We start from the raw sequence: 22,845 nt of genomic DNA, 5'->3' as shown, positions 1-22,845 counted from the left end.
GGGGAATAAATGTAGAGAAAGCAGGCCAATTTTCCATCACATAGTCTTACATTTTGATCAAACAATTAATGCCATTCTACACTGATATTGATTGCATTTCACAATTTTGGGTGTTCAAGAAATATCGCATTTATATTCTCCAAATAGAACTTACTCCTTTTTGAGACTCCCTTCTCTTCCCAAGACTGCAAAAGTACTGTGGATGGTGACCACCAGTTGCTGTTAAGTCGATTCTGACTCGTGGAGACCCCCATGTTGTATCAGAGTAGAATTGTACTTCATAAGGTTTTCAGTGGCTGGTTTTTCCAAAGCAGATCTCCAGCCTTTCTTCTGAGGTATCGCTGAATGAGCTTCAGTCAACCAGCCTTTCAGTTAGTCAAGCATGTTAACTGTTTGCATCAGCCAAAGACTCCAATTCTTTAGTTGTTGTTGTTGTTATGTGCTGTGGCATTGGTTCCGACTCATAGAGATCCTGTACATGGTTTCCGAAGCTGTAAATCTTTACAGGAGCAGAAAGCCTCATCTTTCTCCCGCGGAACAGCTGGTAGTTTCGAACTGCTGACCTTGAGGTTTGCAGCCCGTTTTGTAACCACTACACTATCAGAGCTCCTTCTTTAGTTGTTAGCAGAGAGGAATTTTTAGGGAAGGATCTGAACTTTCAAAACCAAGTGCCTAGCAGTACACTGTAATAAGAAATTTGGAAAACTACAGAAGAATTGATGCATTTGAATTGTGGTGTTGAAGAAGACTATTGAAGGTACCATGGACTGCCAGAAAAACAAACCAATCTGTATTGGAAGAAGTACCGCTGGAGTGTTCCTTAGAAGTCAGCATGGTGAGACTTCACCTTTCATACTTCAGACATATTATCAGGAGGGACCAGTCCCTGGAGAAGGACATCATGCTTGGTGAAGTGGAGGGTCAGAGGAAAAGAAGAAGACCCTCAACGAGATGGATTGGCACAGTGGTGGCAGCAATGGGCTCAAGCATGATGATTGTGAGGATGGTGCAGGATTGGGCAGTGTTTCCTTCTGTCGTGCATAGGGGTGCTATGAGTGGGAAATGATTGGACAGTACCTAATGACAACAATGACAAGCATACAGATAAGAGGTAAAGGTACCGGGAGCCTCAGGACAGTTAAGGCCCACACTTCCCAGTTGAGGAACCAAACATAAATTCACAACTTCGTCAGTGATCCGACACATTGGGTATGGTCAGTATAATTTTTCACTAACCCCAACAATCTCCTATCCATGGATTTTATTTGTCCCTAATTAGTGAAGGTGAAAGGAACCCTGGTGGTTGCTAACCAAAAAGTGGAGGTTCAAGTCCACCTAGTGACTCTATGAGAGAAAAACGTGGTAATCTGCTACCATAAAGATTAGACTCAAGAAAACCCTATGGGACACTCCTATTCTGTCACTTAGTGTTTCTATGAGTCAGAACTGACTTGATGGCATACAACATTGAAGGTGAATAGGGTGTTCCTAAGCAAAGTTGTAATATTTGTTATGGGCACACCAACATACTCTTTCTGGCTCTGTCACCCCTTAGAGACACCCCTTTACCACAAAGGAGAGAAAGGGAACAGAAGCTAATGTCCAGTCAAAAGGGGGTGGAGGAGAGAGCAAGATGCTTCCAGGAAAGGGATGATGAAGCCAGGAAGTGTGGCGCCTCAGAGAAAAGACGTCCTTAGGTGGAGCCTGGGGTGTGTCTACGCTTGCACTGTCTTCTTTCCTTTTCTTGGTCTAATCTATTTAAGGGATGCCTCTTACAAGACAGGGATTATAAAGAAGGTCTAAGTGAGGTCCAGGGATGGAAACTGAACAGTCCAGGGACAACCAACTACACTTTGAAAGCTTGGGAAGATTCAGGGGGCATTTTAAGGTACATCTAGTCAGCTTGTTACTTGGGAATATTGAATTTTTTAGGGGGACTATATTCAAGAATCACACCCCAGTTATTCAATACACTCCCTACTTCCTATTTAACCTGTTCATCTACAACAAATGGGAGCCCTTCTTCCGATGCTAACAAGAAAAATCAAGCCAAGAAGCTACAAACAGGCTGTGATTCCACTCCTGTTTTTCACTGTCCTGGTGCATCTGTATGGGCAAACTGGGTCTCTCTGTGGCCTGGGCAGCAAACCCCAGAGCCAGAAGAAAGCACTGCAGTTCCCAGAACCCATTTACCTGATTTACAATCCAGCCAGAGTTGTAGAGATTTAGAAAATGTTCTGGAAGAATGCAAGATAATTGCATGAGCAAGTGGGTTTAGAATAGCATCTCTCTGTTTGAAAAACAAACAAACTAGACCTTTACTGTTCCATCTTCTTCCAATGCCTTATTTCTCTTATCCCTCTTTCTAGCATTGGGTAATCACCCAGAAGCTCCCCTAAAGTAAATTTTAAAATAGTCATTTTGCTATTTAGCCCTAAAAACAATTTGCTTCTGAATCAGGAGCTTTAGGAAAATGTGATGTAGGAGCCAGAAACTTTTTCTAGCCATAGTTCTGCCTGCCTTGCTTATTTCTTTCTTTGTTCCCTTTCCTTCCCCACTATTTGCTGAGAACCCAGGGTTTGTTCTCACTACATCCTCTCTCTACTGCCTACCTCCCTGAGGTCCCTTTCTTTCTTTTTTTAATTAATGTTTTATTGTGTATTGTGTGATAGTTTACATGGGGGAACATTAGTTTTACATTCATTCTATCATACATCGTTTCATTGCCATAGTTACCATCCCATCCATGTATCATCACCCAACCAAAGGGTATACCCTGCAAGCCTGCGCCCCCCTCCCCATGATCCTCAGCACACAGCCCCTCTCCCTCTCTGGATCTAAAGTCCCCAGCCACTCCATCATTCCATGTCATCCTCTCTGTCTCCATCTCAGGCCTCACTGCTGCTCTGGGTGGGGTCCCGCTCTCTGCTCTTCTCCAGTGATGGTCCTAGGGCCCTCTGCTCCTAAACTGAAAGGTTAATCACTCCCCTCCTTGCTATAAAATATCTACCTTTACATTTCCAGTCCTCACAATCAATCCTGATAACAATTATTCACCCTTGCATCACAAGAGACCCATCTGCATTTCTTTTCATCAGCCTTTCCTAGACAGGTTGGATACTACTCACTGGAGACTCTACCATCCTCCCTGCCCTGTCAATCTAGGTTCCCCCTGAGGTCCCTTTCTGACCCTCATAGTGTGGTGCTTAAGTCTTCTGATGGAGAGCTGGGATGGTCAAGGAGCTCTTGGGAATAATAGAGCCTGAGGAGGGTTGGAGGCATGGACAGAACAGGGAGGCTTAGCATGAGGCATAAAAATAAAAGAAGTCATGGTCTGGAGTAGCAGCTAAGGGGGTGGCTTATGGGTACCAACAGCCTGGTTTCAAATTCTTAGCTCTAGAATCTTGAATGAGAGAGATAAAATCCTTGGTCCCTCAAGTCCCTCACCTATAAAATGAAGATAAGAGCTCCTATTTCATAGGGTCGACCACTCATCTGTCAGTTTGTTGTACTATGGTGGCTTGCATGTTGTTATGATGCTGGAAGCTATGCCACTGGTACTTCAACTACCAGCAGGAGCACCATGATGGGCAGGTTTCAAAGGAGCTGCCAGGCTAAGACTAGAAGCAGGGTTTGGTGATCAACTCTTTAAACTTTGCCAGAGAAAACTTAATAGATCACAGCAGAACACTACCTAACTACTTGCTTTGAAAGTATTATCAGGAAGGACCAATCTAGATGAAGACATCATGTTTGGCAAAGTTGAGGGTCAACAAGGGGAAGGAAACCCTTGGTGAGATGGATTGGCACAATAGCCACCATGATGGGCTTGAACATACCAGTGGTGATAATGAAGATGATGCAGGTCTTGTTCTATTATACACAGTTCCCCAGGAATTAGAATCAACTTGACAGCAGCTACCCATCCATCCATCCATCTATCCATCCACCCATCCACCCATCTACTCATTCATCCATTCATCCATTCACCCATCTATCCATCCTTTTATCTATCCATCAATCTGTCTTTTCACTCATCCATCCATTCACCCAACCACTCACCCACCATTCATCATCCACCCATCTATCTACCCATCCATCCATCCAAATATCTATCTACCTATCACATATGATTGTTGTTAGGATTAAATCATTATACAAACATGCAAAATGTTCAGAATGGGGCCTGACACATAGTACATGTTCAATAAATGTTAGAAATTATATTTGGTGGCCAAGGGAATTTATTTTTTAAATGAAACAGAACTGTATTAGCTGTATTAATTAGGAATATTTTTTATATCTTTCAACTAAAAATAAAGAGACAAACTATAAGCTTACATTTATGAAATAAATCATAATAATAAAAGAAGTTGTCTAGAGACATCTATAACTAATTTTTATTTATAAAGTAATTGTCATGCCAGCTATATTTTGTTTTAAGGTTTGGTTGCAATACACAGTTGGCCATGCCATTTTGCATAATAGATCATGTGTTCCAAACTTAAATACCAAATGAAACACATATAGATATTATATTAACCCAACTTCACATTCTTTCCTGAAATCTAAATAAATACTGACTTCTTCATTTATCTAGGAGCACACTGGTGGTTCAGGGGTTAAAGCACTCATCTACTAATGGAAAGGTTGTCAGTTTGAACCCACCAGCTGATCTGTGGGAGAAAGATATAGCAGTCTGCTTTTGTAAAGATTCACGGCCTTGGGATTTCTATAGGGTACTTCTACTCTGTCCTAAGGTTCACTGTGAGTAGGAACTGACTCAATGTCAGTGGGTTTAGTTTGTGTTGTTTTTCTTCATTTATCAATCAACAAAACCACATCCAGCTAAGTGTGAAAAGAACTGACTGTAGTATAAGGATAATGTAACAGATTGGAAGCTTGGGATATGAACCATTTGTTAAGAGTTGGGTTTCTTGAGAGGGGATTGAATTAAATATGTCAACTCCTTTAAAAAGTTTATATTCATTGGAATTTTTCTTATTATGTCTTTTTTGATATAGGTCTTGATTATCTTTGTGTACAAAGGAAAAATCCAGTGCTAACAAGTAATGGAGCTCTGGTAGCATAGTGGTTACTAATCGGGCTGCAAACCGCAAGGTCAGCAGTTCAAAACTACCAGCTGCTCCATGGGAGAAAGATGAGGCTTTCTGCTCCCGTAAAGATTTACAGCCTCAGAAACCCTGTACAGAGTACCTTTCTATGAGTCAGAACCGACTCCAAAGCGCATAACTACCACCACCACCAAGTAAAGAGAAAAAAAAGCCACCATTCTATGTCTCCTGAGAGTACATTTTTAGGTTTCCTATTTTATGAGAGTCCTGGTGTGACACTGTAGGATAAGCACTGGACTGCTAAGTGCAAGGTCAGCAGTTCAAACCCACCAGCCATTCATAGAAACCTGAAAGAGGTTTGCTATGAGTTGGAACTGACTTGATGACACTTAGCAACAACAACATTTTAAAAGGCTGTGTGGTGCTATAGGATAAGCACTGGATTGCTAAATGCAAGGTCTGTGGTTCAAATCCATTACTCCCTCCTCGGAAACTTGGTACAGGGTCACTATGAGTCAAGACCAACTCGACAGCACTTAACAACAACACAATAAAAATATATTAGTTTGATTTGAGCTCTGAAAACTTACATAATATGGACATTAAGATGACCCTATTTATTGTCTCCATCATTTAAATTAGAGATATGCAGACATAAAGAATGGGTATAGTCACCAAAAAATTATTGATAAATATATGCACACACACACAAATATATATGTGTAATAAACAAATATATGGTCCATGGGTAAAGCAAATGGTTTATAATCATCATTAACCTAAGAATTGGTAGTTTGCACCTTTTCCAGCAGTGCCGCAAACAAAAGGTCTGGTAATGTGTTTCTGTGAAAAGTACAGCCAAGAAAACTATATGCAACAGTTTTACTGTGTAACACACGAGTTGCCATGAATAAGAATCAACTTGACAGCTATGGTTTTGTATGGCTTTTTTTTCTACATAAGTATCTATGTATGTGTTTTTATGTATGTGTGAGTCTCTTCAGTTACATTTGGACATGCAACTCTTTAAGTGCATTGTTTATATGATAAAATTAAATTATAGAGGTCTGATTAAATAATTGGAGTCCTGGTTTGGCACTGTAGGAGAAGTACTGGACTGCTAGCCACAAGGTCGGCAGTTCAAACCCATCAGCTGTTTCTCAGAAACCTTACACAGGATCACTATGAGCTGAAACTGATTTGAGAGCCCTTAACACAACATCAATGATGCAATAATTGGAAAATCCTGAAAATTATAAGGAAGGATGTAACAAAAATCTAAAATTCTGACAAGTAATAATTGCTGTTAATATTTTGGTGCATTTTCTTTCCATTTTTATTCTTTGTACATCTATACATTTAAATTTTTAAGCAATATTTAGTGTCAATTAAATATGAGTATATTTTTGTTGTTAAGTGACATCGAGTTGGTTCTGACCCACAGCGACCCATATAGGGTTTCCGAGGAGCTGCTGGTGAGCTTAAACCACCAATCTTGTGGATCAAATTGACTTTGCAGTCCAGTGCATTTTAACCCACAGTGCCATACCAGGACTTCAAATATGAGTATGAGTATATATAATTTTTAATCTTTTTCACTCAAATCACAGCCATTTTCCAGATGTGAGCACCTATTTCCCATAAAACATTCTTTTTAAGAAGTAAGACTTTATATCAAGCATTTAAGTAAAAGATCTCATTTATGAATAATTTAGTCATAATAAGTGCATAGAACCTGAGAATTAATGTATACTTTTGGATGTGTACCTCTAGGAGACACTGCATTGTAAGATGAATTGAGTTGGCATGTGAGAAAGCAAAAAATAAATGGTGACATATTATTGACAGTTACTGCTAAAAATAAAATTGAGGGTAGTACTCATATTCTTTGGAAAGCAAAATTAGTCTTAGTTTGCTTACATTTTCAAAATTCTTATTACTATCAAGATTACTCTGGTAGCACAGTGATTACGAATTGGGCTGCTTACCTCAGGGTCAGCAGTTCAAAACTACCAGCTGTTCTGTGAGAGAAAGATGAGGCTTTCTGTTCCCTTAAAGATTTACAGTCTCAGAAACCCTGTGCAGGGTTGCTATGAGTCATAACTTTCTCCATGGCACACAACAACAACAACAAGATTACATGAAAGATACTGCTAAATAACCTTTTACAACTTTTCAAAAGACCTAGATTTTATGTTATCAGAATGAAAAATCATAATTTCTGTCATGTTAATAGAATTGCATGTAAAATATAAAGGAATGGACAAAGGAGAATTTGTTTGAGTGACAGGATTTGTAATATCATTGTAATTTTTATCTTTATGGATATTCCTGGGAAACTTTCTGGATACTGTTGGGGAATTCCTCTGAGCTCGATTTGGACATATCCTGTTATTCATAGGAAGCGAACTCTCCTATAAAGGGATGCCAGCAGGAATGCAGTTTATCTGTTCTTGGCTAACTTCACAGCAGAAGGGCTAGAGGGCACAATACAGAACCAGGAGCATTAAGCCAGAGGATTTAGACACCTGCGTATCCACTTCAGAAAACGGTAAGTGCAGGCTTGAGACACGAAACAGAGATTGTCAGTATGAACAGAGATGCAAAAGACATTCCAATCAAAGATCATCTGCAAGCTCTTATTGTATTGGTTACTTAAGAACCTGGCTTTTCTGTTTAACCTAAATGATAAAACCTCAGAAACTGTGCATTTACTTATTTGAGTGAACTTTGTTGATGTTCACAAAGATCATGATGCTGTAATTCCATACTTAAAATCTCACAATGTTGCCATAAACTATGATTGTAAAATGATACGAGTAACCAGCTACCTAGATTCCATTCTATAATTAATATTGTACTGTTTCCTCTACAGAAAAGTTTATCTCATATAATCCTTTGATAAAAGAACTCTTGAAGCCATGATTGCCACACGCTTTCTAGCTCTTCTCTCTTTGGGTAAGTCAATATTCTTAGCTAAGCCAGTTTCTTAATCTTGACACAATTGACATTTGGACCAGATAATACTTTGCTGTAGAATACTAACCTATGAATCATGGGATGTTTAGTAGCATCCCTGATCTTTATATACTATGTGTTATACCCTGAGTTAGGGACTCCGGGTTTGGAGATAGAGGAACAACACTGGACTGCTACCACAAGACTGGCAGCTCAAACTCACCTCCGCAGAAAGCCCACATAGGGTCCTTATGAGTCAGAATTGACTGGATAGCATTTAGCAACAGCAACAAAGGCACAGTTTGAGCCCCTGGCTAGCATAAATTGTTAAATGCTTGAATACTAGCAGAAAAGATTGGAGGTTGGAATCCATCCAGGGTAGCCTCAGAAGACAAGTCTGGCAATCTGTTTCCAAAAGATCAGAGTCTTGAAAGCCCTGTGGAGCAGTTCAACTCTGCACCTAAGGGTCGTCACGAGTCTGAACAGGCTCTGTGACAGTTAGTGTCTGTGCCTCTCAGTGTCTCACCTTTCTCAGGTTTGAAGTATTGCTCATAAATTACAGATATTCCTGTGGTATGGTGAGGATTCAGTGTGATGCTTGCGAACAATGCTTCAGGCAGTGTTTGACACCACATACTACATGCCCAACAACGTTTAGTTATTCCGGTTACTATTCTATATATAAAGTGAGTAGACTAAAAGTTGGAGAGTTCAGCAATCGCAAAGGAGGGCCACAATAAAAGTAGTCTCTTGACACATACGTACCTTAACTCTGAAAAGTGAAAAAAGTTTGGGTCCTATGCTGAAGCATACATTTTTGGTTTCTGAGGAGAACACCAACAAAATTAAGAAAATAAAAAGCGCAGTCTATAAAGTCAAATCATAGCAGGACTAACCTCTACCATTCATTTCACGTGTCCTCCCTAGTGTTCCTCCTGATTAAAGATAGCGGAGCCTGGTCTTATAACGCCTCCACAGAGAACCTGACTTATGGTGAGGCAAGTAAGTACTGTCAGCAGTGGTACACACATCTAGTAGCGATTCAAAACAAAGAAGAGATTAACTACTTGAACTCCATATTGAGCTATTCACCAAGCTACTACTGGATTGGAATCAGAAAGGAAAATGGTCAGTGGATTTGGGAAGGAACCAAGAAACCTTTGAACAAAGAAGCTGAGAACTGGGCTCCAGGAGAACCAAACAATAAGCGAAAAGACGAGGACTGCGTGGAGATCTACATCAAGAGAGATAAGGATGAAGGCATGTGGAATGACGAGAGCTGCAGCAAAAAGAAGCTTGCCTTGTGCTATACAGGTACGGAGTTTGGGGCAGCAGAGGGAGGTAGTTTCAGTGGATGAGCCTCCTAGCAAATTGCTTACAGTGTGCAAAAATCCATCTGGATTGTGGCAATTATATGCTCTAAAAGGGATACTGTAGTTTTTAAAAAGTTCTGCTTAATGAATACAGTATCTCTTTGTACTTCTTTGTGTAAATCAAGTCAAGAATGTGTGTGTGCATGTGGGTGGTATAAATAATTAATTCATTCAATTGCTAACCAAAAGGTTGAATTCTCCCAAGGCATCTTGGAACAAAGGCCTGGGGAGCTACTTGCTATAAATCAGCCACTGAAAACCCTACAAACCACAGTTCTACTCTGATGCACCTGGGGTTGCCATGAGTTAGAATCCACTCCCCATCAAGTGGTTTTTATATAATACATAGTTTGGTAACTTGCTCATCTCTGGTTGTTGTTGTGTGCTGTTGAGCTGGTTCTGATTCATAGAGACTCTGTACAGAGAGACTCTGTATAGGGCTTCCTTGGAGTGACTAGTGGGTTTGAATGTTGGCCTTCAGGTTAGCAGTTCAGTGCTTTTCCTACAGCACCACACCAGAGCTCTCATCTGTGTTAGAGGAACTGTATTCAGAAACTGTAAGAAAGTGAATTTTCTATATGTAGTGTTAGCTGCAACTATCCCTGGAGTGATACACATTAACATTCAGGTTTGAAATAGATGAAACTAAAAATCAGATGTGGCATTTTGTTAGACTCACTGGCATTCTGTATCATTGATGACATCTCTGTTGCACACTGCTGATGCTAAATCCAAATGAACCCACTATTGGTATCATCATCATCATTATCATCGATTGTGTTTCTTACAGCTGCATGCACCAATATGTCCTGCAGTGGTCATGGAGAATGTGTGGAGACTATCAATAATTACACTTGCATGTGTGACCCTGGCTTCCATGGACTCCACTGTGAGCAAAGTAAGTCTTGGTCTCACCCCTCCTTTGACTTGAACGGTGGCCCCCATCTCATGTTTTAGCTGGCTTTGGAGTCAGGTGCATTATGTCTTCCCTGGGGCAGCATTTAATAGTGGTGAAGATCTGAGGCTATGGAGTTGAAATTGCTAAATTCAAGTTGCAGATTCACCAATTAATTAGCTATGAGACCTTGACAAGGTACGTAAACTCTCTGGGTCTCAGATTTTTCATTTGTGATATAAAAATGATGAGCATGCCAAATTTATAGGCTGACAAGATTATATGAACAAATGCAGAGGAAATATTTATAGAGCCTGACATGTGATAAGCAGCCAATACACACTAGTTATGGATTCCAGAGTTCTCCCACTTTAGACAAGGGGACAGATGAGCAGAAATGACTGGGCTTCCTTTTTCAGTTATGACCTGTGAAGCCCCAAAAGTCCCTGAGCATGGGACCCTGGTTTGCACTCATCCGCTGGGGGACTTCAGCTATAATTCTTCCTGCTCAGTCACCTGTGAAAAGGGTTACCTCCCCAGCAGCATGGAGGCCACACAGTGTACTTCATCTGGAGAATGGAGCGCTCCTATCCCAGCCTGCAATGGTAAGTCTCCCTTTAATGTGCACAACACTCTCTGACTCATTCCTGAACTCCTCAGTTTTTTACCACACTTATTTCCAAAACGCTAAAGGAAGTTTTTTTTTTTTTTTTTTTGGTTGTTGTGTTTTTTTGTTTAAAAAAAAGAAAATTGACTATCTCAGTCAATCTGTGTGGACTATCCAGCATCTAAAAGAAAGGACTTTTATTCTAAGTCTCCGAAGCTCTGCTTATTATTTATGAAGAAATGCATAAAGCAAAGGAATCATATTCTATAAATCTTAGTAATTTCCACATTTTTGTTCCCTGTTTATTCTTCCATGCTAGCCAATCAATCTCAGTATTTCTTCTTCTCTCAGTTTTAACTTTTTGAGCTGGAGTCAGACAAACAAATCTTTCTTTTAGATCCTGCTGGGCTAAACAAAACAAATACCTTATATATGTCAATAATATATGATTTTTATCACAACTAGTCATAAATCCTGACCTCATATCTCTTCTTTTTACTTGCTTGTACCTTATGTAAATAATAAAAACATCAGAGATCCTTCAGCATGGTCAATGTAAAAGTTAGTCAGAGAGGGTGAAAAGATCAGTAAAAGAAAAAGAAGCTGTCCTTTGGGTGTGCAGCGCTCCAAGAATGACGTAGGACATTGGAACTTAGCTTTTGAAGGCATCTTCCTCACTCTATTATAAACTCCAATTCAATAGGAAATGAAAATATTATTCTTCTGTAACCTATATGGCGCTCTTTCAAATCTGCAGTGGTTGAGTGTGATGCTTTGACAAGTCCTGCCAATGGATCCATGGAATGTTTCCAAAGCCCTGGAAGCTTCCTGTGGAACACGACCTGTGCATTTGACTGCGAAGAAGGATTTGAATTAATGGGAGCCCAGAATCTCCAGTGTACCTCCTCTGGGAATTGGGACAATAAGAGACCAACATGTAAAGGTAGAGTTACTTCACACCAATCACTTATTGTAAACCACCTAAAGTGGGCAAACCAAGCTTACTAATGTAAATGGGTACATGTGTTACAGCTGTGACATGTGGTGACATCAGCCGGCCTTCCAATGGTTCTGTGGACTGTAACCACTCCCCTTCTGGAGAGTTCACCTTCCAGTCATCCTGCCACTTCACCTGCAAGCAAGGCTTCAAGTTGCAGGGACCAGCCCAAGTTGAATGCACCGCTCAAGGGCAGTGGACCCAGCAGATCCCAACCTGTGAAGGTAAACCTGAGAGTCTCTCCTTTATACTTTCCCATTCTTAAAGAACATCAGTCTTCATACACGTCTTGAAAATGAAACCAGATGCCTTCTTTAATTAGAGAAATTACATATGATCGACACCATATATATTGTGTGTTTGAGATTCATGTAAAAGAGCCAGTATTTGACCAAGTAAAGGGCTGCATGTAATAAGCAGTTGATACTTTACTGGTTTTTAACTGTGCTGTGCCAACATTACTGTATTATAGACACTGGAGTAAGAATTCTCAACCTAGGGGGCAATCACATTAGAGAAACTTAAAGGAGGGTCATAAGAACTTGATTTGGATTTAAAATTCTTGTCATGACTTTCTTTTGAAACCATTCAGAACTAACTGATCTGAATGGTTCAAGCATGAGGAAGACGTTCTTCAGACATATTTAACCACTAACATTTAATTCACTTTAAAATAAGAGTGAAGATATTGAAAACAAATATATACTGAAAACAAGAATGTAAACAAATACAGCCCATAATAAGTTTCTGTGGCAAAAGGCCACATCACCATAACCAAACTGCAAAGCAGACCCATTTTATGTGGGTGCCTTTAAAAAAAATTTTTTTTTATTAGACCTTTTTAGCCCCGTTCTGTAAGCAGCCAGCAGCCATAAGTTGCACTTTGGTTGCGTAAAATCTTTCTCTTAACCCTGATTTCTCTTGCATGTTAGGATGGATTCAGAAACCACCATTCCTGTTAAACCCTGTTCTTTAGGGCCATTATTCATTAGGGTATTGAAAAGCTCAGCCACTTTTCTTAGTTGTCCTGGGAGTGAGGAAGAATCTTGAGTTTTCTGAGCATTGTTTTATTTAAAATGGATTGTGGTCAGTCATGAAATGCTCAGTATTCTCCAGTTCTACTCAATATTTTCTACCATTTTGATGTCTCAGCATTACAGTGCAAAGCCCTGTCCAACCCAGAGAGAGGCTACATGAACTGTCTTCTTAGTGCTTCTGGAATGTTCCAAAGTGGGTCCAGCTGTGAGTTCTCCTGTGAACAGGGATTTGTGTTGACAGGATCCAAAATGCTCCAGTGTGGTCCCACAGGGGAGTGGGACTGTGACAAGCCCACATGTGAAGGTAGAGTTTTTGTTTTTATTTTGTATTCATTTCAAATAAGCACTGTTGAAGAGCTAGGGGCTCATCTACTTTGAGAAACCTTTTGCTTCAGATGCAAACAAACCTCTCATGTGCTGTCTGGTGTCTTTCAGCTGTGAAGTGTGATGCTGTCAGTCAGCCCCAGGGTGGCTCCATGAAGTGTACCCATTTGCCTACCGGAGAATTCACCTATAAGTCTTCCTGTGCCTTTAGCTGTGAGGAAGGCTTTGAATTACATGGATCAGCTCAACTTGAGTGCACATCTCAGGGACAGTGGACACAGGAGGTCCCCTCCTGCCAAGGTGAGATTGTGTTCAGACTTTAAGGAATATAGATCCAGTATCTCATAAGTTCCTGGCCCTAGATTGTACAATAGGCTTGATCATAATTTCCTGCATGCTGAAAACAAAGCAGTGCTTATAAATTGTATTTATTGTAACTTTTAGCTATAAAATTTTAACCAGTTTTGAAGTTTTCCAATAGATTTTTCTTTACCTCACTTCCTGTGCTTATCCTTTGCAGTGGTACAATGTTCAAACCTGGATGTTCCCGGGAAGATCAACATGAGCTGCAGTGGAAAGCCTGTGTTCGGCACTGTATGTTCATTTGCATGTCCTGATGGGTGGACACTCAACGGTTCTGCAGCTCTGACATGCGGTCCCACAGGACACTGGTCTGGGATGCTGCCTAGCTGTGAAGGTGAGGCATTGACTGATAGTGGCTTTCTGGGGACTTGAGAGACGAAGGGGAGTCATTTGATGATCATAATTAATTGTCTACTATGTCCAACCATAAAGGGTTCCCAGGTTAAAAAAAGGTGTGGACTATTCACGGGGATAGAGAAAAATAGAAGAGGTGACATGTTGACTGGAAGGGTAGAATTCTGACAATTGGAAAAGAAAGCTCGAGGAAACAGGAAGAAGGGATAAAAAGGAAAGCGAGAGAGAGAGAGAGAGAGAGAGAGAGAGAGAGAGAGAGAGAGAGAGAGAGAGAGAGCCTATTATTACCCAGGTGTAGTGTTGTGAAAAAGCAAGTTCAAGTTCTGTCTGCAAAATGGATTTAGAGCAAATCTAGAAGGTTTTTAATGCCATATCTTGGCCTCATGCATTGGACTAGGTGGTTTTTCTGTTTCTACTATCAAGTTGCAGAGGAAAAGGTCAAATGGAAAGGACAGAAAGACTTAGATGTCAATTCTTTGTTGTGATAGTTCTTCCTCTCTTGTTTTCTTAGCTCCTGCTGAGTCCAACGTTCCCTTGGCTGTTGGACTTAGCACTGCTGGAACCTCCCTTCTGGCATCAGCATCATTTCTCTACTGGCTCCTGAAACGCTTTCAGAAGAAAGGTGAGGGAGTTCAGGAATGTACTCCAAATAGGCTTTTGAAAAACTTCAATTTTTTTCTTTCTCACAAAATGAATCATGGCCTTCTTTTGCAAATTTAAACAATAATTAGAATCTAATGATTAGATAACCACTCATCAACTCCAGAATACAGAAGTGGAAGTCTTAAGAAAAATTTTACTGTGCAACTGAAAATACATTAAGGGTTTTAGTAAATGTAACTTTAGCTGTGCTGACATTTTACCACTTCAGGGATGCTGGTCATTCAGAACTCTATGGTGCACCCTGGAGTTATGCAATGGGGTTGCCATGATTGGTGTGCGTAGGAAAATGCACAAAATGTTTTCTAAAATGATGCATTTGGGAAATAGACTTACATTTTGGAATATCTCAAAGAGAGCATGCAAACATGTCCAGCTACACTCATGGTTTGTTTGGCCTATGGAATTTTAAAAATTTGTTTTGGAATTAAGTTCTGATATTTAGAAAATAGCAAAGTTCCCAGAAGAAATCCAAATTTCTGACTTGTCATTAAAAATCAGAAACTGAGCCTGCAACTATTTGCAGAGACCAGGTAGCTATTGTGCCCACTGGATGGAGAGACCATTGTGAACTTTACCCCTGATTCCACTGCGCTTGGTATTGGAGTCGGTTCCAACCTGCACAGGGTTTCTGAGGCTGCAAATCTTTATAGGAGCAGAAAGCCTCATCTTTCTTTTGCAGAACAGCTGGTAGTTTCAAACTGCCAACCTTGAGGTTAGCAGTCCTATTCGTAACCACAACGCTACCAGAGCTCCTTGCACTCTGGTTATTTTAAGGGCCCTGAAGGCATTGAGTTAGCAACCCCTTAAATCAAGTCACGTTGTTAGTGGATTTGATGTGTTCTTAAAAATCATTCAGTCCAAGTTAATGATTTTCTTTCTCTTGCAGCAAGGAAATTTGTGCCTACCAGGTACGTTACATTCTTTTTCAATGCATGCCATTGAACTTTCTGTCCCCTTTTCCTTCTTCATATTGTAACATAGGGTTTTACTCAGTGTTTTTCATGCATTCCCCAGCAGCTACCTACACCTGGAACCAGAGGGAACCTACCAAGCTCCTTCTGAGTTAATTTAAGTCCAAAGGAATCAGGTAAGACTTGATACTCATATCCTACTATAGTTATGAGAAAGTGATGTTCTCTCCAGATGTTCTGTAATTCCTTGAATCCTCCAAATTTGGCTAATTTCTGGAGGAAAATGACCAAAGTATTTTCTAGGATGTTGTTTCATTTCTTTGTAGAAGGAAAGGTAAGGAACAAGGGACCTAGCCCTTTTTGAATCATTCCATTTATGAATGATAATAATGATGAAAGCTAACCCTTATGTAGGGACTCCTGGGGTGCCACTCCTCCCTCGGGAACCCTGGACAGGATTGCTGTTGGTCAGAAGTGATTTGACAGCACTCAACAACAACAAAAGTCTAAAGCTAGTAGCTGGGATTCAGGTCAGGAGGTTTGGTTCAAGAATCTTAGTTCCTGAGCACTCTGTTAGACTTTGTGAGAATTTGGAAGTCTCCTATTCCTCTGAAGAGAATTTTGATGTTCATATTTGCACTACCCCATGAAAGTGTGCTGAGTGGTCTGTGTGCTAAACCTGAATTTTTGTATTCCCTATGTTTTGGGGGAAAGTAAATAAGAGAGATGTATTGTCATTGATGGCCTGTTTTTGTTTTTGTTTTTTTGTGGAGGGAGGGGGCATTTCACAGGAGCAGACGGCTTCATCTTTCTCCCTTGGAGTAGCTGGTGGGTTCAAACTGCTGACCTTTTGGTTACCAGCCCAAGGCTTAACCCACTGTATGTAGCAAAAGCTTTGATAGTAACATAGTCATTACTGATTACACATACTCACTCCTCATTTATTGGCATGGTTAAGCTCGAAAGACCAGGTTGGAATGTGAAAACCAGTGTTATGAGACAATGGAGGATGACCATATCAGATCACAAAATGCAGGATAACTATATCATTACTTAACTGCCACATTACACCTTTACATAACTGTCAAACCACCGAGAATCATGGCCCAGCCAAGTGGACACAGAACCTTAACCATCATGTTGTTGTTGTTAAGTGCCGTCGAGTCAGTTCCGACCCCTAGTGACCCTGTAAAAGATTTCTGAGGAGCTTTTGGTGAGCTTGAACCACCAAACTTGCAGTTCAAATGGCTTTGCAGTCTGGTGCATTAACCCACAGCACCACACGTAGCCAGCGTTAGTCATTATTCATTACTATAAGATTTGTGTTCTTAATAAGCAAAATAGTTGCTTATTAAAATTATAACATTGATTAAAAACAGTTTCTTTTTTAAAATCAATGTTATAAGTGCAGAATGTCAGCAAACAGGATAGTATGTAAGTGAGGAGTGGGTATATACACACAATAGAGATAAATATTAAAGTCATTCTTTACAATAACAGTGATTTAAGGATAATGCACCTCACTTCATTAGACCGAAATAAAAAGATGTTCCCTAGACAAGAGTAGTTTTAATTCTTATGTTGTTGTTGTTGTTGTTGTTAAGTGCCGTCAAGTCGGTTCCGACCCATAGCGACCCTGTACAGGGTTTCCGAGGGTGTAAATCTTTACCGGAGTAGAAAGCCTTATCTTTCTCCCGCGGAGCAGCTGGTAGTTTCGAACCACTGACCTTAAGGTTTGCAGCCCGATTCGTAACCACTACGCTACCAGAGCTCCTTATAGCATCATTATTATGCTTATATAAAAAAAAGGCTTGCACATTAAAATATATATATATATATATATAATCTTAACTTTCAATGAACAAATTCCAAGACACAGATTTAATTTGTAGGGTAATCTTGATAATATACTAAGTAGTCCAATAATCTAATGGAGTAGGAAATATACTATATTCTTGCCAATATGACTACAAGAATACAAATCACCAAGTCATAGACATGGTATGCTGCTCACTCACTAGAAGATATGCTTGGAAATGATCCATTGAGAAAGAGGGAATGACAGATCTGAATTGTCCAGGGGGTTGAGAAGAAGTGTTTTTGGATGTTACAGTTCTTGTGTAACATTATCCAATGTAGTAGGGTGGTGGATAAGAACCCAGGCACTCTGGAAATGGATGTGAACTTTCTGAATCTTGACTCTTGCCCTACCACTTAACACTTAATAGTTCTATAACCTCAAGCAATAATTTTGTTGTTGTTTAGCATTTTTTAAAATGTGGCATATATAGATATAGATATAGAGATAGAGATAGAGATATAGAGATATATATAGATATATAGATATGTATGTATGTATAACAGGGACTGTACTATCAGCACTGGACTGTGAACCGCAAAGTTGGCAGTTCAAACTCACCAGTCACTCAGAAACCCTTTATAGAGTCATGATGAGTTGGAACTGACTCTACCGCACTTAAAAACAACAACAACAATGTATAGCATATGCATAATATGTATGTTTATATGCATTGATTTTGTTGTTAAGTGATGTTTAGTTGGTTCTGACTCATCACGATCCTATAAAAGGTATCCGAGGCTGTAGCTCTTTGTGGGAGCAGAAAGCCTGGTGGGCTTGAACTGCCAACCTTGTGGTTTACAGTCCAGTGCTTATCCTACAGAACTACCATACTCCTAAATACATGTTGTTGTTATTGTTAAATGCCATCGAGTTGATTCCAACTTGTAGCGACCCTGTATAGGGTTTCTGAGGAGTGGCTGGTGAATTTGAGCCACTGACCTTTCAGTTCAAACTGACCTTGCAGTCCAGTGCATTAGCCCAATTCATGTAAAAATACTGAAATGTCAGATGTTTTGCCATATATGGTATAAGAATATATATACAATGAAACAGCTGCCATTTCAACCTTTTCTACATGTACAATTCAGTGTTATGTCTTACATTTGTCATGTTGTACAACCACCATCACTTTCCATTTCCAAGTTTTTCTATCACACTAAACAGAAACACAGTGCTCCCTAATGACTCAGTATTAGTACTCATCTCATAGAATTGCTGTCAGAATTAAGAGTACATGCATAGTATTTGCGGGCATTTAACAAGACAGTCCAGTGAGACTATTAAAAAGAGTCTGTGCTAGAAGCTGTGGTTTTCTATTGCCAATAGTATGGAGAAATGTTAAGTGTTCTGACGACATGCATACCTATATTTACAGGAACACAGTGCATCTCAGGGAACTGAAATGATTCACTGAAGACAGCTGAGACAGACAGCTCTCCTTGGATCCCTGGCCCTTTTCACCTACCAAACTTCCTGCCTTAAAGCTGGCATCAGGGCATGGGCAAGACTTCAACAGTTCAAAATTCAGTGAGCAAAGTCAAGTTTTGACCAAATAGACTCAGTTTTTCTTTCCTGTTTTCAGAATCAGGAAAAGTGTTGAGTACTGGAAGGAAAGAATATTCTTTTCCAGGTAAAAATGAAAAGACCAAAATTCTAGAATCTTAGAATTCCTTTTCTTAGAATCCCTTGCTTACCATGAAACATTGGTACCGAGGCACATTATTTTGTGGTTTGTTTCTTTCGTTCTTTATAGTTGTCCAGCTGCTAATAACTTATTTCTGTCATGGGAATAAATAATTTTGAAGAGTTTAGAGGAAGCAAATTCTCCAAAATATTCTAGTATTACCTTGAAAAAAGTGACAGAGTTTCAATGCCCATAGGATACTGTGCATGAGAGAAGGGTTGTTAAAGGTATGAACCCTACTCCAGGCACTGTGTAAGTATTGTGAAGCATAGCCTTATTTTTATCCCTATGGGATTCCATACTTTTAAAAAAGTATTCTTAGAGATTGTGTTCTTTGTATGTTCATTGAATATGGTTTTATGTTACACAATTGCTGCTCAGTAAAAGTGTTGTAGGGACTTCAAGAATATGTAAACATTATGGACAACGATAAAATGAAAGTTACATTTCCTAGAAAATCATCTCTTCAATTTTAACAGTTTCTAATGTTATTTATATAGTAACTTTATTTCAACAAAAGGGAAGATATTGTCCCCTAAACTACAGTGTTTAAATATGAACAACACTAGCAGAATAAAAACTGTGTCAGGTTTCTGCTTTGTTTTGTTTTAAAGAAATGTGTGATTTCCATGATGAAAAACTTCCATGTTGGCCAAATGTTCTGATTTTATAAAAGCAAAATTGAAAACAAAAGAAGGTACAGTTTTATGAATGTCTTTACTGAAAAAAAATATTGATGTACTTTTCTCTTCTAAAAAGATGTTTTTCAGATGTGAAGTGTATATAATTCATGTTTATTGCATAAGATTGTAAATGAAGGTTAGGAGTCCACCACATGAAAGATTCACTCACTGTAGTTTAGAAAAGTGAAGATATTCCCTTCTTGTTTTATTCTTTCTGTGAGGGTGTTCTTGAAGAAGGGAAAGCCTAGATAAGCAACTATTTATGTTTATTTATAAGCAGAAGTACAGCTAGAATGCTCCTTGGAAGCAAGAATGACAGGACTTTATCTCATACTTCAGACATATTATCAGGAGGGACCAGTCTCTGGAGAAGAACATTAACTTGGTAAAGTGGAGGGTCAGTGAAAAAAGAGGAAGACTTCCTATGAGATGGATTGGCACAGTGGTAGCAGCAATGGGCTCAAGTGTAACAAAAAATGCAAAGATGGTGCCAGACCAAGTAATGTTTCATTCTATTGTGCAGAGGGTTGCTATTAGTTGGAACTGACTTGACAGAACTTAACAACAACATAAGTAGAGTTGAATATTCCCAATCAAACTCCAACGATCAGTTCATCACCATTGTTAAGTGCCACTGAATTGGTTCTGAATTAAAGTGAACCTGTATAGGGTTTCCAAGGAGTAGCTGGTACATTTAAACTGCCAACCTTGAGGTTAGCTTATTCTACAGCGCCACACCAGGATTTGAGTTGATCACTATTGTTGTATTAAGTGCCAATCAGTTCCATATTGAATGATACCAAGAAGGCCAAACTTCGTCTCTCATACTTAGGACATATTGTCAGGAGGGACCAGTCACTGGAGAAGGATATCATGTTTGGTAAGGTGGAGGGTCAGAGAAAGAGAGGAAGACCCCCAATGAGATGGACTGGTCAAGTGGCAGCATCGAGGGACTCAAGCGTGGCAACAGTAGTGAGGTTGACCCAGGATCGGGCAGTGTTTCGTTCTACTGTGCATAAGGACACTATGGATCAGTACCAACTTGATGGCCCCTAACAACAACAACAACAACAATCAGTTCCAATTCATAGCAACCCTGTTTAGGGTTTTTGAAGAGTGGTTGGTGGGTTTGAACCAGCGACCCTGTGGTTCACAATCCAGTGCTGATCCTACAGTGCCACATCAGGAAGGACTCCCCAGATGGTCACTCTCAATGGGAAATTCTCAGTAATTGTTAAAGCTGCTCTAGTTACACAGGGGATGAGAATCAAAACTATGCTCATGGCCATCAGGTTAGCACCTGTTCAAAAGGAAAGCATGCCTGCAATGGCAAAGCGAACAGTATACTGGAAAAGAGGGGTGGGGTGGGGCAGAGGAAACAAAATACAACAAAAACCACTGTTGTGATCAGGTTACATATGGAATTAATTATAATTTTCTATAAAATTATTCAAAAACCTGTAAATATGTATATATTGCATTGTAAATAATTGTGTGAAATATAAACATGGTATATGTTTGGGTTTTATAAAGTATTTTAAATTATGATTTAACATATCTTACAGTCTTAAATATGTATTTATTTAATCTTCTGGCAGGTCCATTGTATTGTCAGGGCACTATATAGTTCAATAATAAATATGTTTATCTTTATCTCTGTGTATAGACTCTTAAATTTTTTATTTCAATTAGATAAAATTTACCCTTTTAAGTACACAATTCAGAAGACTCTTTTGTGTGTGTGTGTGAATTGAGTGATAGTTTACATGGGAGAACATCAGCTTTACATTCATCCTATCGTATTTCGTTTCATTGCAATGATTGCAATCCCCTCCATGCATCATCAAACAACCAAAGGGTACGCCCTGCAAGCCTGCCCCCTGGCTGTCAACACACAGACCCTCTCCCTCCCAGAGTCCAGATTCCCAGACACTCCATCTCTCCACATCATCGTCTCTGCCTCCATCTCTGGCATCTCTGCTTCTCTGGATAGAGTCCCACTTTCTGCTCTCAAAAGATTTTCTTTTTTTTTTTTGCATCGTCACAAGATTGTGCTGCCAACAATACTATCTAATTATCCAATCCCAGATTTCCAACATCTCAAAAAGAAACCCATGTCCATTAGTAGTTGTTCTCCATTTCTACCTCCTATCTCCGCCCCCTCCCAGTCCCTGGAAATCACTAATCAACTTTCTGTTTCCACATATTTACCTGTTTTAGAGATTTCATATCAATGGAACCATACAATATGTGGCCTTTTGTGTCCCGATTCTTTTCTTTAGACTACTATTTTTAGGGTTTATTTGTGCCACAGCATGTATCAGTATGTCATTCCTTTTTAGGGTTGAAAAAAAATGTCATTTGAATAGCCATACTACAGTTAGCATATCCGTTCATCAGGTAATGGGCATTAGGGTTGTTTCCAATTTTTGAAAATTATAAATAAACATTTGTATACAAGTATTAGTATGGTTCTATGCCTTCAATCTTTTTAGGTATATACTTAGAATTGCTGGATTCTATGTTTAGCACTTTGAGTAGCTGTTAAACTATTTTCTAAAGCAATTGTTCTATTTCACAATCCCACCAGCAATATATAAGGGTTCCAATTTCTCTATATTCTTTCCAAAACTTACTACCCATTTATTTTTTATTGTGGCCATCCTAGTGGCTATGAAGTGGCATATGTATAAGCTCTTGATAAATACTATCTAAATATTATCTAAATACAGGAGTCCTGGTGTGGCACTGTGGCTTAATGTGCCAGACTGCAAAGCTGTTTGAACTTCAAGGTTTGGTGGTTCAAGCTTACCAGCTGCTCCTCGGAAACCCTATGCAGGGTTGCTATGTGTTGGAACCAACTTGATGGCACTTAACAACAAGAAAAACAGTATAGTTGTCTGAAACAATATTAACCTATAAAAAGTAATAGTATGAACAAAATGAATCCTTTCTTGATTTGATACATTTGTCTGATGTCAATCTCAATTTTGGGTTATCCAAGTTAACTAACTTACCTTCATATAGACTCAACTATTCAGCATAATGGTGTTGTATTCA

At 39.4% G+C, this 22,845-nt stretch overlaps 1 protein-coding gene across 1 annotated transcript; it reads left to right on the top strand.

Moving 5' to 3' along the window:
* Positions 1–7,996: 7,996 nt before the first annotated feature.
* On the top strand, positions 7,997–15,718 carry SELE (selectin E). Its single transcript, XM_006872656.1, has 12 exons — positions 7,997–8,033; positions 8,961–9,347; positions 10,197–10,304; positions 10,721–10,906; positions 11,666–11,851; positions 11,941–12,129; positions 13,058–13,246; positions 13,378–13,566; positions 13,787–13,963; positions 14,495–14,605; positions 15,533–15,554; positions 15,661–15,718. Exons 1-12 carry the CDS (start codon positions 7,997–7,999, stop codon positions 15,716–15,718), a joined length of 1,839 nt encoding a protein of 612 aa, XP_006872718.1.
* Positions 15,719–22,845: the final 7,127 nt, after the last annotated feature.

The sequence above is a fragment of the Chrysochloris asiatica genome, unplaced genomic scaffold, assembly GCF_000296735.1.
Source record: "Chrysochloris asiatica unplaced genomic scaffold, ChrAsi1.0 scaffold00207, whole genome shotgun sequence".
NCBI lineage: Eukaryota > Metazoa > Chordata > Mammalia > Afrosoricida > Chrysochloridae > Chrysochloris > Chrysochloris asiatica.
This window is presented reverse-complemented; position numbering and strand designations above follow the sequence as displayed.

Bases quoted from the DNA above. Each gene is read 5' to 3' on its own strand.
- SELE (XM_006872656.1), top strand. From the start codon at position 7,997: ATGATTGCCACACGCTTTCTAGCTCTTCTCTCTTTGG. The intron at 10,907-11,665 runs GTAAGTCTCCCT...TCAAATCTGCAG, and splicing joins TCCTATCCCAGCCTGCAATG to TGGTTGAGTGTGATGCTTTG. The intron at 14,606-15,532 runs GTGAGGGAGTTC...TTTCTCTTGCAG, and splicing joins GAAACGCTTTCAGAAGAAAG to CAAGGAAATTTGTGCCTACC.